We start from the raw sequence: 14,776 nt of genomic DNA, 5'->3' as shown, positions 1-14,776 counted from the left end.
AGTTACATTTGTTTAAAACACGTAACTTAGCCGGCGTAACACAAAGTTCTCTTTTGAAGTATATTTCATGCTGACGAAGCAAATGAGGTTCAAGAAATTGCAGTAAGTCCATTAGGACCGTAATTCAAAATGCTGACTTGTTTTGTTTACTGGGTAGGTTAAATATGTTGGGAAAATTCTGAGCAGGGGAAATATACTGTAGGGTGGATTCGTAAGCAGCATAAGCGTATAGCTATCGCATTTGTCCGCTGAAATTTTTTATTGTTTTTAGGCTTAAAACAATGAAAAATTCTAGCGGAAAATACGACAGCTTTACGCGTATGATGCAAATGAATCTACCCATATATTGCAATGCTTTGTTAATGTTATCAGCTTTGTTTCAGCCCTGCACAGTGTTACAATCAAAGCCGCCACCAACCTCTCAGACAGTGAATAATAATGAGGGGTAATGTAAAATATTCTCCCAAAAAGAACAAAGGAAACCAAGCAAAATGAGAAATGAGAAAAGTTCAATAGCCGTCTTAAAATTCGGCCTTAAATATCTTAGGTCTTTCAACGATCCAGGCTCAGGCCTCCCGAAGGATACCCCGTTAATCTCAATATAGGGGAGAGGGAAAACAAAAAGAGACGTATTTGCGATCCTGTTCTAAACAATACCGTATTTATTCAATCATGTAGAAAGTTTAAAATGTATATATTTTTCTTGTGTTACAATGCCCTTGCATATGAAATCCTGGCACGGATAAAGTAGAGACCCTTCCGGGACCAGTTGACCTGGACCAGGTAAGAGGAAAATCCACCGACACCACTTGAAAGAGCGTCTTAATATTTGTAAACTTGCCAATTTTGAAAGGAATACGTCGTAAGTGAGCGAAGACGTAGCCCCGGCAAGTTTGAAAATTTGTGCCCCTCACCATAAGCAAACGTCTAACCTCGTCCCCAGGGCACTTTTTGCTGGCATTGGAGGTGAGCAAAAGCCAGAGAAAAGCGCCCTGGGGACGAGGTTGGCAATCGTCAGTAAAATTTTCGAAACTTTGAAGAACTATATCTTCGTTTATAAGTTTTCAACAAATCAGTTTCCAGCGGAGTTGACGGATTTTCCCCAACTTGTCTATGTCAACAGTTAAAAAAAAAAAAGAAAAAGCCTGCTCTCTACAAGCAAAGTCAGTGTCCAAATGTTCTTGAACGTCGCTATTTTCTTTTATTAACAAGGATCGCGGGAACTATAGCCAATTAAAGCAGAAAAGGAAAAGAAGATAAGAAAATTTTCAGTCGATATATGATATATAATCTCGCAGTGTAAATGTTATGGAATGTTTCGCTGCAGGATCTGTGACGTCAGTCAACATGGTCGCTGGAAAAATATCGGGTTTCTCCATGTTTTTATATAGTTTTATTTTATTATTATTTTTTGTAGACATGAAAAAAGGTCATTTTTTCCTTGGACAAGTAATAAATTTTTTCAAATATAATTATTTATTCAGCCACAAAAAAAAAGCAATCTACATGCATACAAGCATCTTTTATTTAATTTCGCCACACGTTTTGTAGAATTATGTGATAACTTTATATTTCATAATGCGAATCCTTCTAGTAAAGTAACCTTCAAGGTTCTTGAGGGGTACCTACAAAAGAACAAACTATACAGTGATACAGAACCATCCATCTAAGTGTTATGGTCTACAAAAATGTCCTAATAAGCTTAACGGATATAGGTCGTCACATTGCCATGGTAGCCAAATTCCTAGACCTCAACAAACCGTGGTCTTGCCTTTATGGCGGAAAAAAAAAACACGAAAATATCGACATCTATGACCTGTGCGTGATTGCACTTGGGTAACAAAGCGGTAGCACATTCTTTTCTCCGTCTCTGTCAAAAAAGATTGTTGAGATCTATCTACCATGGTAACGTGACGTCACACTCATCTCTAGTTAATGTAACACTGAAATAAATCAAGGTGAAGCTTCTGTTATGTCAACTGACACTTAAGCGCGGTTTTAATTTTTAGTGTTGTAAAACCGAAAACAACGTTTTATCTATTTCTAAAAAAAATCTAAAACTAAAAGAAAAAACATTTAAAAAATACAAACTAAATACAAGTAGTCAAAAACTTGAAAATTTGCAAGCAGTGAGGATATGCCTTCACAATTATGAGAGAATTTTTAAGGTTTTACGCCAGATTGAGTAGAAATACTGACGTACTTTGACTGATACCATTCTTTAGTCTTCGCTAAATATCCCTATTGTTATCATATGGATAGCCGCAGTCGCAAAATTTTGTAGTTATAAATCTAAAATATCTGATGCCTTTAAGGCGCTTAGAATCTGCGTTTAGGTTTCAAGTTTGAGGTCATGTGACGATACTTGACCCTGCCCCATCGAAGACAGTGAATTACTGTCGAAAGAAGCGTCGCTTATACGCACATTTTCTACATCGGGTTAAATAGTATTTCGTTAAATCAGAAAATCAGAGTGTTTAAACAAGACGGGGGTTGAGGTATCAAAAGGTCGTTTATTCCATTGCTTGGTTACTAATGCCTTTTTCCTCCACCAAGACAATGTTTTCTTCCTGCGAATCTGTTGGTTTCAATTCGTATCGCTCTCGTTTCGAGCCGCTTCCTTCATCAGGCATGGCATCCCCAACACGACTGTTGCTACCACCTGGAGTAGAGCGTTTACAGTGGAAAACGACCAAGATTATGATGACGGCAATTACCACAACAGCACCGCACGTAACCCCAATAATTAACGGCAGATTGGACGACTTGCTGGACCCTTCCTCCTTATTTCCACCTGTGTAAGACAATAATAATTAGGTGAAATACAAACGTCATTCATACGAAAATATGCAATTGGAGATAGTTTTATTGGGTTTTATTTACAATGATACAATCTGACCCGACTAATAATTTTTTTTCAATTTTAAACGAAACTGTCGAGGCAATAAATTTTAAATTTCGTATGAAATAGGTTTTATATCTCAAAGTGACTACCTGTGAATAAAAATCAAATACCATCTCACAAAATACTCTCACTCGAAGATCTAATGCTGATGGTCAGAGGAATGATCGCGGTTTCTGCAGTCCTGATGAATATATAACGTTCTCTTCAGTTCACTACAAACGAATCACTTTAGAAAGCTGGTTTACTAACTAAGAAAAACATGGATGAATTGTTGGGAAGCGTTTAGAGTCTTCACATCCTATAATAAATTGATACAGCGAGTGCCGACCTAATTGACTAATCATGTCAATTACCATGTAGAGTCCAATACTATAGACAAAAGTTACAACTCACTTTCACTGTGTTGACGGCCTTGGCAGAAATTTCGACACTAGGGGAGCTATACTCTACGACCATATATATATTCAGTCTACTTATACCATGTATCCAGGGTTCAACCCGTTTACCTTGATTGTTGTCTTTAAGTTTTAAAGAGTTTGAGTCCACCTCTAAGCCCCCTAATTTTCCATCGGCTGTTTCTTTCTTTAGTGGGGCCATGGCTTCTTTGGCAGTTAGACTTGTTTTAAACGTCAGTTTAAATTCAGCTATAATGCTGCCTTTCCTATGTAAATTGGAATTTAAGAAAATGAATTCAACATCGCAAAAAAATTAAGGCCCCCGTCTGTATGTATCCGGGATATTCTTGAAAAAGAAAATTTCGTTTCTCCGCTTTCAACAATACGCGTCCACACGAAGCGTATTTGAATCGATCCACGTCCACAGGAAAACGCTTAAAAACGATGGAAACTATAGCATCCCTTACAGAGCATGCGTAATGCTAGTAGTAAATGACTGATGTATGACATCTTCGTATTGAAAAGCCTCCGTTTTCGTTCTTCCACACACGGTGGCCGAAAACGCAGTTTACATGTGAACGAAAAGAAAATCTCCGTTTTTTAAGAAAATTTCCGGTAGGTTTTGAAGGGGCCTCAGTATTTTTCTGAACAGAGAGTTTTTTAAACGTTCTTTTTTTATTTTTTCTTGTTAAAATGTGTAATCAACTGGTGACGATTGAAGTTAAGGAAAAGTCTCACGCGCGTTTAGGTAAGAGAAAATAATTATGAGAATTGGAATGCAAGTAATTGGCCTGACTATTAACTTATTTCACATCTGCATGAAATAAAGAAATTTCGCCTCAAAATTAAGGATTCATTTGTCATATATTAATAATAATGATAATAATAATAATAATAATAATAATGATAATAATTTTCACTGAATAATAGCGGAGCTCTCGCGCGCGCAGCGCGCAGCGGAGCACCATGGGTAAAAAAATGTGGTAAACTACCCATCCGAGAAAATTTGGTAATCACGTGACCGTACAACGACCGCCCGCCCGCCCGACCGTCCGTCCGCACCACAGGTATACCAATGTCAAATAATTCAATCAACAGGTATGGCAACCCAAATGCAACGGAAAGAAATCGCATGGCCGCCCGGACTTTTAGAAAGAAAAAACAACAACAACGTCGTGTCACTTTTGCGACGTTATTTTTGATGTTTACACTCACGTGGATAACAGAGAAAGAGCTAGAGCGAGTGATTGAAAACAAAAGAGACGAATTTTGTAGGAAGAAAAACATGAAAATTCAAAGCGGCTGTGAGACAATGAGAAATGCTAGCGGCCAGCAAAGTGAAAATGTGCGGCAGTGAAAAATATAAGCGAACATGAACCGCACAGGAGACAAAATATTGGGTGAGCACATACGACAATTCCTCCATAAAAATAATGTGTAACTAGGAAGTTTGACGTTTTAGTCCTACAAAACAGCGTTGTAGTTATGCAAAACAACGGCAAAGAAAGACAAAAAGCGTGCTGCACGTGCGTGTTTTTTTTTGCTAATTAGAAAAAAAAGTGTGCTGCACGTGCAATTTGTTTTTTTGCTAATTAGATCTATTGATCTTGATGCCATTTTCATTGCCCTCCCCGTTTAGCATTACACGATTTAATTTTTTTTGTTTTCAAGTATTATTAACCAGAGCTTCGCTTTTAGCCCTGGCTAAATCTATATATTAATGTCAATGGAATTGTCAATGGTACATGTTGATGATGAAGCCTTTAAAAATATCAAGAATAATAATTTCAGCATTTAAACACACAATACCTGAGTGAAATTATCTCAACATTTTGAAGTTTAGAATTTCCAGAATATGCCTTTAAAATCTGCAATGTCGATGAAAGAATGCATTAGATTAAAACTATAAATTTAGAGTTCCCCCGTGTATTTACGAACAAAGATCCCAAATGGGAATCAAAATTAGGATTACTTTGGCAACGTCAAGCGAAATTTTTCTCGTCGCTTCACTTAGCCCACCATAGTGCTTTCTCGTCACTCGCGGAGCCAGCAGCCATGAAAGTTTATTGCGTTTGCATACGAAAAGAGTTGAACTCCAACAGGACTAGTTCATGGTCACCGTTTGATTGTCTTGGGACACTAACATGGCGACCGTGACTTCATGTGGAAAGAAGGCTCTATTTAAGTAAATACGTGACTATGGAAGCGCGAGTGAAAGCAAGGCAGTGGGAGCTTAAGCTGTGGGTAGGGATTAAGAAGGGATTCGCAAGTGAAAAGCTTTGCCGACAAGAAAATAAAAGATGTTGTACATCCGTGTTTGACTATACCTGTTCTTTGAGCAATGTGGATATTTTCTTATATTTCTCACTGTCTTTATCCCCTAATTGGTCGTCCCACTTCTCGTTAACTCGAATTTCGAAAGTGAAATCTGGTGAAAAATAAAATGTACAGAGATGTGAAGTAGATATTGCTGTCGTAATGGCAAATAATGATAGCACTGTTTTTGATAAAAACATGATGATAATAATGATGATGATGATGATGATGATGATGATGACGATGACAATGATAATAATAGATATAATCAATAATAATAATGATATTAATAAATAAATTATCTGACTTTTATAGAACCTCACCACTCTTTCTAGCGGTTCTCTAATGTTTAGACACATTTTTGGCAAGTTTGGTGACAATTGGTTGTCATGGTTACGAGGTATGACATAAAAGTGGCACATGTTTCTTATTTTTTCATGGATGTCAATATATCAACCTGTCTTCCGTTCATTGGAGAGTTCATCGGTTGTTGGTTTTGCCGGCTCTGTGGTACTCTCTGAAGATGTAGTCGGTAACTCTGAAATAAAATACTATAACATTTATTTACCGAAACACAATTAGCTCAGTTGACTTAACCCAATAACTTGCAGCGGCCCTTCCATTATGCCAGCCACAATACTGTTATTTGTTCTTCTATTTATTTGTTCATTTATTTTTGTCTTTTGTAAAGGGTATTTGTTTATGGTAATCGCCTATCTGGGGTAACTATTTTTTTAAGAACTACTAAAGCTCTTTCCCGCAGGGGGGCTTTTACAGTTTTAAAGTGGGGGAGGTGGCAATACTTCGTTTCTTTCGTCAAAGAAATTCTTTTTTGGAGGCAAAATGTCGATACTACGAGGCAGATTATTGATATGGAAAAAAATACCTTTTACAATTTATTGCAGTTACCAGCTTACCTGCAGTGAAAATTGAGGAAGGTAACAAAAAATCAAATTCAATTCGCAGGCAGGAAAACTTCATGGCAACATCGATTAATATCTTGGGTATCCAGCGTCTTCTTTGGTCTGTTGTACGCTGTTGTTGCCCGCTTAATTGTAGATGCGTCACGACCATGAAAGAGTGAAACAAATGCTACCTCTCGCCTTCCATGATTTCTAGAAACAGAGACTTGTTGCTTACCTGTATCACAAAATTTTCCCGTGTATCCATATGAACAAACACAGGTGAAGCTATTTATTCCATCTTCACAGGTACCGCCGTTGTTGCAAGTAACACTGATACAATCATCGATGTCTGAAAGCAAACCGCTCAAAACTTTAGCGCAACTAAAGAAACTTGGTTGAGTGAGAATCACTCCTGTCAATGACGTGAAAGCGCGGCATCATCTGAACGGGAAACAATCTTGAAAGTGACCAACTCTCCTTTAATAATGAAGAGAAAGCGGTTGAACTTTTTCATTTACAATCGTTCTGATTGACTGTTTTCGAATCTCCATAATACAATCTCTTTACCGCCCCATCTTTCACCAAGGAGTATTTGAAAACAACAATATCGGTCGCTGTCAGCGTTACAGAATATTGTGACTAAGCAGCCAATCGAACTCGTGAGAGGTTTGGGGACATTGTCGTTAACTCCTCCATTTTTTGATTGGCCAGGAAATGACAGATTAATTAATATCCCTGAAATGAAAATTAGCTTAACCAACTACTGCTCTGCTTCTGCTACTGCTGGTGCTACCGATGCCGTCGCCGCCACCGCAGCCGCTACTGACTGCCTCCCCTGCCACTACCACTACTACCCAAACCCTCCAGAGTTTTGCTTTATTGTGCAAATTAGGGTTACTGTTCTTTAAAAATCACTAGGATAATGAAAGTTAAATATCCATGAGGACAATTTATCATATTTACCTCATCGTGAAAATGGTCTATTAATCTCGCATTACCGCGCGACCGTTTGATAACGTCAAAACACAACGTAAAAATGAGTAAATGACAGAAAACTGAAAGATTCAAACTGATAATATAAAATAAATTTTCTAACTTACTATTCTCACAGTAACCGCCAGTATAACCAACTGAACAGTTGCAGGTGTAGCTATTCACGCCATCTATGCATGTGGCATCGTTTTTACATTTGTTATTAATATAGTCATCTATGTCTGTAAATAAAGAATAACAATAATATAATCACCTGAATACTATTACTACTACCACTAACACTAACACTACCACTACCAGTACCAATACCACTACCACTACCACTACTACTACTATTAATTGCGTTCGACGTTAGGAAAACGCAACACCTAATCTTGGGATTCTTGTGGTAGTATTTATAACCATTACCATATCTATAATCCATCGCTAAAAATAGAAGATGACTCATTGCTGTACACCTATTGGAAAAACTAAATTCACTCAATGAATTTTACAATTTATTTTGGTAATTGAAAGTAGTTAAAACTAAACATTTTACAAAAAAAACTGTCTCAGCTTTTTATACCTGACAGAACAGTGGAATTATTGGATTCCTTGGAAAATAAGTGTTAAAAGTTCTAAAGTGTTAGAAACTTTACCTTTCTCGCAATACGTTCCAGTAAAACCTGGTGGGCAATTGCAAGTGTAGGTACTTACGCCATCCATGCAAGATCCACCGTTAGCACAGGTGTGATTAACACAATCGTCGACGTCTGTAAATAAGATAATCACCAGAAAATTTAGTCTTTGAATTGGCGTAAGACAAGTCGGGAAGAAAGCCGGGATGGAGAAACGTACGAATGAAATTATCACGGGATAGATATATTGTTGATGGGATGATTGTGTGGATAGATGCAAATACAACGTACGTACAACGTGGAAACTTACTAATCTCACAACGACTTCCGTTAAAACCTTCTAAGCAATTGCAAGAGTAGCTGTTGACAGCATCCAAGCACGAACCGTTATTAAAACATGGGTGGCTAGCACAATCATCGATATCTGTCAAAGGAATTCAGAAAAGTAAATTGCAATGTCTAACTTAGACTGTGGATATGCATGTACAGTCGAACCTTTTGTATGGGAGTAACCATAATTATGTTTAAGATTTGGTGCGGGGGTAACTTTTTACCTTACCAATAACAGGTCCAACATTTCCGTTATTGTTCTCGATCTCAGTTAAAAAAAGAAATCGCTACCAAAAAACAAATCCCCGACTGTGTCTCTTCAGTGGTTGTGAGCTGTAGTATTGTCCAAGTTACAGTGATGTTCGATCACACCATTTGTCAAATGGTATGTTGGGAGGGTAAATCAAGGGAAAGTTTAAAATACCCGACCATCACCTTCAAAACTTGCCGCGGTCGCTCGCGAAGGTGTGGTCGCTTATGAGAGGTTGACATTGGCCAGATTAAGTCTGAAAGTTGCACGACCTTGTTTTCTATCCTACCTTTGCAGTTTTTCCCGTCTCCCGTGAAACCAGATGGGCAAGAACCACAGGAGATAGAGTTATTATTTTCCGTACAAGGCACACCGGGGAAACAAGTATCGTTGCTACAACTTGTAATAAGAACATCGCAGTGTCGCCCCGTAAAACCAGCATTACAAATGCAGCTGTAATTGTTCACTCCATCAAGGCAAGTACCTGAGTAAAAACAAAGAAAAAGTTACAATTATTGTAGTCGCGAATGTTTTCGCCATTCAACATTCAACTATCAACTTCCATGAATGCATGTCTTGAGGCTCAGGCGTTTAAGTCAGACATATAACCTTTTATAAAATAACTAAGATAATACGCGCTTTTGATTGGTTAAAAACCTATGGTTTATTGAGCCGGTAAACTCATAGTTTTACTTAAAGTTCTTTTATAAAAGCAATAGACCACACTTTCTATGGGCTTACGGGCGTGATAACCCACTTGGGATGTTGAGAGAACACTCGAAAAGCTGGTAAATCACTCGCCTTAGGCTAGTGATTTACAAGCGTTTCTCGTGTTCTCCCAACATCCCGCGTGGGTTATCACGCCGGTAAACCCATAGAAAGTGTGGTCTATTGCTTAAGTATTTTTTTTTATATATTGGGTATTCTATAACGATCCATACAGATGTTGAGTCGGCAAATATTTCAAACATTTTAATTCCTATACTGACTGTACCTTTCGGGTCTGAGCAATATTAGCAAAAGCAACGGGAGAGAGGAAAAGGGCTATTTGAGAATTGTGTGTACGCCGAGTCTGACCTAGCTATAGTTTAAGTTCTGGAAGAGTTCAAAAAGCATATCGTGTTGTATTTCCATAATCATCATTATCATCAGGATCTGATACCGATGTATTTTCAGATCTTTTTTCCAGTGGCTGCTCATTTACTCATTGAAAACGTCATGGTAAAATTTGTCACTCTGAGGGTTTAATGGTTAAGAGATAACACGTGACAAGTGCACGTGACAGGAGTCTAGTCATGCGAACGGCGGTGGCATTGATTGCTCGTTTTCACTTACATTAAATTTTAAATGAGTGCGAGAGTAAAATGTAATTGCGAATATTTCACCATTTCCGCAGGAAGCTTGACGGCAGTCGTCCACATTAACTTCGCATAATACTCCACTGAATCCAGCGTCGCAGGTACAACTGAAGCCGTTCACCTTGTCCAGGCAAGTTCCATGGGTATAAGTACCATAAGCGTTAAACTTTGAGCAAATATGTGCTATATAACTCCCTTACTAAATGTGACCGTTTAATCAAAACCGAAACTTAACAGAATACAGCTGCTACGGCGCCATTAAAAATCGACATTACTTCTTTAAAATTTATCTGCTCGTAAACGAAATCAAATACTATCTGACGGCCTTAAATGGGCTTCTTACTCAAAACACGTGTTCGTACTCGAGTAAATAGGTTATTAATGATAATGTAAGTATGTTTTTTCGTCTTGACGTACCAGTGGGACCGAACTGATACTTGTCTTGTTTAAGTAGCTGTCTCTCACATTTAGTCAAAGTCGAATCTCATATTTGGGTCGTCGTACGTACGTCGTACTTACAAACGAGCTGAGCGAAAACATTAACAAGTAAACAGAGATATGAACAAAATCGCCACATCAAATTATTACAACCAATTAAGGTTGACTAGACAAACAGTTTATGTTGTTCTCTACAGCGATTGCCTGGGCGATAACCAAAGTTATCCTTCGATTAAGTTATCAATTACGCTAGAGTGTACAAGGTTAAGCTTCATATAAAGTGAATTATGATACCGTTTTTGCAAGGAGATGACTGGCACTCGTCAATGTTTACATCGCAGTTTATCCCAGTATATCCCAGTTGACACTGACATTGGTAGCCATTTAACTGGTCCTTGCATGTCTCTTCAACATAAAGAAAATTGTGCTAAGTGCCAAATGTAAGGTGAAAACAATTTGAAAACTTCAAAAAATTTATAGATGTACCCTTCTGTCACCTACAAAAAGAAGCCATATGAATCTGCTTTGTGAGCGTTTACAATTAAAGTCAAATTTCGCTCTAATCCTAGGTTAACTTAATCCTGCTTTAAACAGCCGCGCCCTCGTCAGTTAAGAACGAAATTTCGGTTCATGCCGCGAACTTTCGTTACAGTTCATCACGTAGCTTCCGAAATTTCGCAGGGACTAGAGCAACAGATGCGTCAAAATTTCGCCGAATTTTCGTCTGAAACGAAAGTTCGCGATTTGTTCGGTGAAATTCGCTCTCATTTTTTTGCACAGTACTGTAGTGGTGAAAATAGGCAGTTCAGAAATTTATCGTGCGTATCCGTGACCTTAAGCTACTTACAAACGGACGCAACAACTCCCAACTTTGTTGGTCTAACAGTGTTGAGAGTTGATGTGTCAGTTTGCACGTAGCTGAAAGTTTGACCAGTTTCAAACTTTGCGCATCATCTCCCAACAACACGCAACAACATGTAACAGGGTGTGCAAACAGACGCAACATGTAACATCCAACAATAATGGGAGTTGTTGGCCAACAATATGTGTTGCGTCTGTTTCAACGGGGCTTTAGAAAGGTTAGGGGAGGAGGAAGTATATAGAGGTTTTATTCCAGAACAAATGAATCGAAAAGAATTCAAGGTATTCGACATGATGCGTAATCGATTAGCTCTGTTGCCCGCGCTCTTTTTTAACAGACAACTATTCATTGAGGGGACGGTTTCACGAAGCCCTCCAAAGTTTGTCAATAACGGTCCGTTGTTATGAAGCAATACTTAGCAAATATCTCAGCATGTGAGGTCATAAGTATAGGTTGAATGTAATTGGCGCGTTCGATCAAGACTTTTGTACAGGCTACCGAAACAAGTAATGTTTTTGTTCCACACGAACAGTCCTACACAGGATAACACACACCAGGACATTCATATTCAACAAAATTTACGACAAAAAACTTATTACGGACAAACTGAGGAATAAACGTTGGTAAAAGGAAAGATCAGTTACCATTGACACACGGTGATGATTCACATTCGTCTATCTCTACTTCACATCTTTTTCCAGTCCAACCGGCCTCACACTTGCAGATGTAACTGTAAACATCATCAGTGCAATTGCCTGTGATCAAAATGTACATAATATTTTTATGATACGAAAAAGAAAATAATTATGCTAATTGGGGGAACTGTGACTTAAGAGTTGAAAGAAACTAGTTGTTAACTCTAAAACTGGTTATTATTTGCATGTAAGCAAGGTACTTTGAGTCGTGTGAAAACGAAAACAATATTACGCTTGATAAAAATCTTTAGAGGAAATGACTGATAATAATGATTTTATGTTAGTGACAATAAAAGTAGTAATATTTTAAGAATTCTCTTAATGATTCGAACCAAACTTTTCATCTGATATATCGGCTAGAATGAGATCGAACAACTTGAATAAACAAAGCAGTAATAAAAATGAACATTTAGTTTTGAATTTCTTTAATTCTATAACATCGATGAAATATTCTCGTCTGTCACTTCAAATGCACTTTCCTGTCCCAGAGGCGAGCTTGGTCATTGAAACGAAAATAATAGCTCTCAATAATAAATAAGCTAACATAACATTTTACCGTGTACACAGGGCGATGGCTTGCAATAATTGATATCATTTTCGCAATCTCTCCCATCAAATCCGAGTTCACAGATACAGGTATAATTGTTAAGTAGATCCTGGCATTGACCTGATGTGATAATATTGATAAATGTGTTAGTCTATGAATGATATTCAGAGTTACCTGTTGGAAGCCAGAAAATAACACAGAGGTTAAAATCAAAGCGGGGTTTATCAATGAAAACGTCAATAGTAACGATAATTTTGATGACGATTGTTGTAGCAATTTTAATAATCATAAACATGATCTTAATATGATTCATTTCATATATTTCAATTAAATGATAATAATAGTAATAATGAATTTGATGATATTTGATAATGATGCTGCTGATGATAATTATGATGATAATGATGATGATGATGATGATGATGATGATGACGATGACGATGACGATGACGATGACGATGACGATGACGATGATGGCTCTGACAATGACATCGACACACCGAAACAACGACTTCATAATCTGGAGAAGACAAACTATTTTGCAAAGCCTATCAAGAATAATGATATCCATTACTGCTAAACTGTGAAAGGTTTTATTGCTAAACTGTTGTTATCATCTGACAATTACCAATGATGGTAATGTTAAGAAAACTATGACGGTAAACATGACCAGTGAAAATTATACGTGTGTGACACTTAGACCCAAATCAGAACATGCCCTTGTTTCCAGCTTCGGATGTCGTTTGTAACAATTGAGTAACCCATTAAGCTGGAAGAGAGAAAAAAAGGCACTGGTTGGGCATGAAAAAATAATCACTTACCTCTGAAACAGGGATAAGAATCACATTCATTAATTTCAGTTGAACAGTTCATTCCAGTATAACCGGGAGCGCAGTCACACAAATACGACCCTCGCCCCCGCGGGGTTTGAGGGACACATTTACCATTGTTTTGACATGAGCAAAAAATTACTGTGACGGTGATGTTGAAAGTCGATGAAGCTTGGCAAGCGTCAGTAGCTTTGAAATAAAAATGTGTGGTCTTGTTTGTTGTGACGTTCCAAAGAAGTACACTACTGTGCACTATTGCGTCCCTAGGACTTCCTTCCAGTAGAGAGATGGTAATTGGCATTCCTTCTGGATCTGATACTTCAATTGGCAGTTCAAGCCTCTCGCCGTATACCGCATAGTAGTCAGTTATATTGGTAGCATTGGGAGGGTGGTTGACTGAAAGTATATACAGAAAGAAGGATTATCATCATTCGATGCAAATTTTAATTCCTTTACATTGGCCGAGAGCCCACCACGTGACCTGCAAATAACTGCTAAAAATAATGGTCTGCTCATTCGCAATGTCGGCTAATTGTGTTTGACTGCAAATAATATTCTGCTTATGCGTAAATGAAACCACGCTTTTCTCCTTTTTGTGATCGCTATTGCGTGAAAATGGCAGCCTTCCGAGGATATGAAGCTCGTAATTATATTCATCATTTCAAAATATGTTTTACAAAATGTCTATGGAAAAATTAAATTGCCTTAAACTGACCAATGGCAACCCCCTATTCCTCCTCTTGTTTGGAGATCACCGTCCACTGTCGTAACTGTAAAGCTAATGACAAACACCTTGTCGAACGTACCTTGGCGTTTGGTCCAGTCGGCTTTATTAATTTCGGGAAGACACTGTTGACACCAGTCCTTTGGGTTTGGTTCGTTCGGTGCAAAACAGTAGCCTTTGATAAAGCAGGATTTGTCCTTATTGTAAAATAAAAATAACATAACACTTTGACTCTGAAGATAACTACCTCACAGGTTGTCGAAACGTCAGTCACTGTCAATAACAACAGTCTTTTTCAGATATTTTGTCCTGGTAGTTGTATGTATGTACTTAACCCGTTCTGTGTTGGTCTCTGTTCTCGACTAAAGCAGACAGCCCGGTTCGATTATAAAACTTTTTTTTTTATTCATTGTAACGATAAGTTTGTGAAGCTGATTATGGCAATGAATCGGTAAAACGTAATGGCCAATTGCCTGAAAACTTTCATTCCAAAATTAGTTCGATCTCACTCTAACACATCCGAAAAAAGACAGGGTAAAATTGTTAAGCTTGCCTTTAGAACGCAACCTGTGGAAACATTGCACTCCATACAAACTGAATCATAGGATATA

At 37.9% G+C, this 14,776-nt stretch overlaps 1 protein-coding gene across 1 annotated transcript in view; it reads right to left on the bottom strand.

The window, feature by feature from the left end:
• Positions 1-1,507: 1,507 nt before the first annotated feature.
• LOC140948200 (von Willebrand factor D and EGF domain-containing protein-like) overlaps positions 1,508-14,776 on the bottom strand; it is a 34,892-nt gene continuing 21,623 nt past the window's right edge. The window contains exons 14-29 of the mRNA XM_073397420.1: positions 14,719-14,776; positions 14,248-14,362; positions 13,433-13,837; positions 12,621-12,731; positions 12,014-12,124; positions 10,802-10,912; positions 9,001-9,195; positions 8,442-8,555; positions 8,153-8,266; positions 7,622-7,735; positions 6,757-6,870; positions 6,074-6,154; positions 5,628-5,728; positions 5,110-5,168; positions 3,412-3,566; positions 1,508-2,794 (exon numbers count right to left, since the gene is read on the bottom strand). The exon at positions 14,719-14,776 is cut by the window's right edge and continues 206 nt beyond it. Coding sequence (XP_073253521.1) covers positions 2,514-2,794; positions 3,412-3,566; positions 5,110-5,168; positions 5,628-5,728; positions 6,074-6,154; positions 6,757-6,870; positions 7,622-7,735; positions 8,153-8,266; positions 8,442-8,555; positions 9,001-9,195; positions 10,802-10,912; positions 12,014-12,124; positions 12,621-12,731; positions 13,433-13,837; positions 14,248-14,362; positions 14,719-14,776 — 2,239 coding nt within the window. The 3' untranslated portion in view covers positions 1,508-2,513. The remainder of the gene's footprint in view (positions 2,795-3,411; positions 3,567-5,109; positions 5,169-5,627; positions 5,729-6,073; positions 6,155-6,756; positions 6,871-7,621; positions 7,736-8,152; positions 8,267-8,441; positions 8,556-9,000; positions 9,196-10,801; positions 10,913-12,013; positions 12,125-12,620; positions 12,732-13,432; positions 13,838-14,247; positions 14,363-14,718) is intronic.

Source organism: Porites lutea, chromosome 9 (genome assembly GCF_958299795.1).
Source record: "Porites lutea chromosome 9, jaPorLute2.1, whole genome shotgun sequence".
NCBI classification, from domain to species: Eukaryota; Metazoa; Cnidaria; class Anthozoa; order Scleractinia; family Poritidae; genus Porites; species Porites lutea.
Note: the sequence above shows the minus strand (reverse complement) of the source record. Positions and strands in the feature narration are given on the sequence as shown.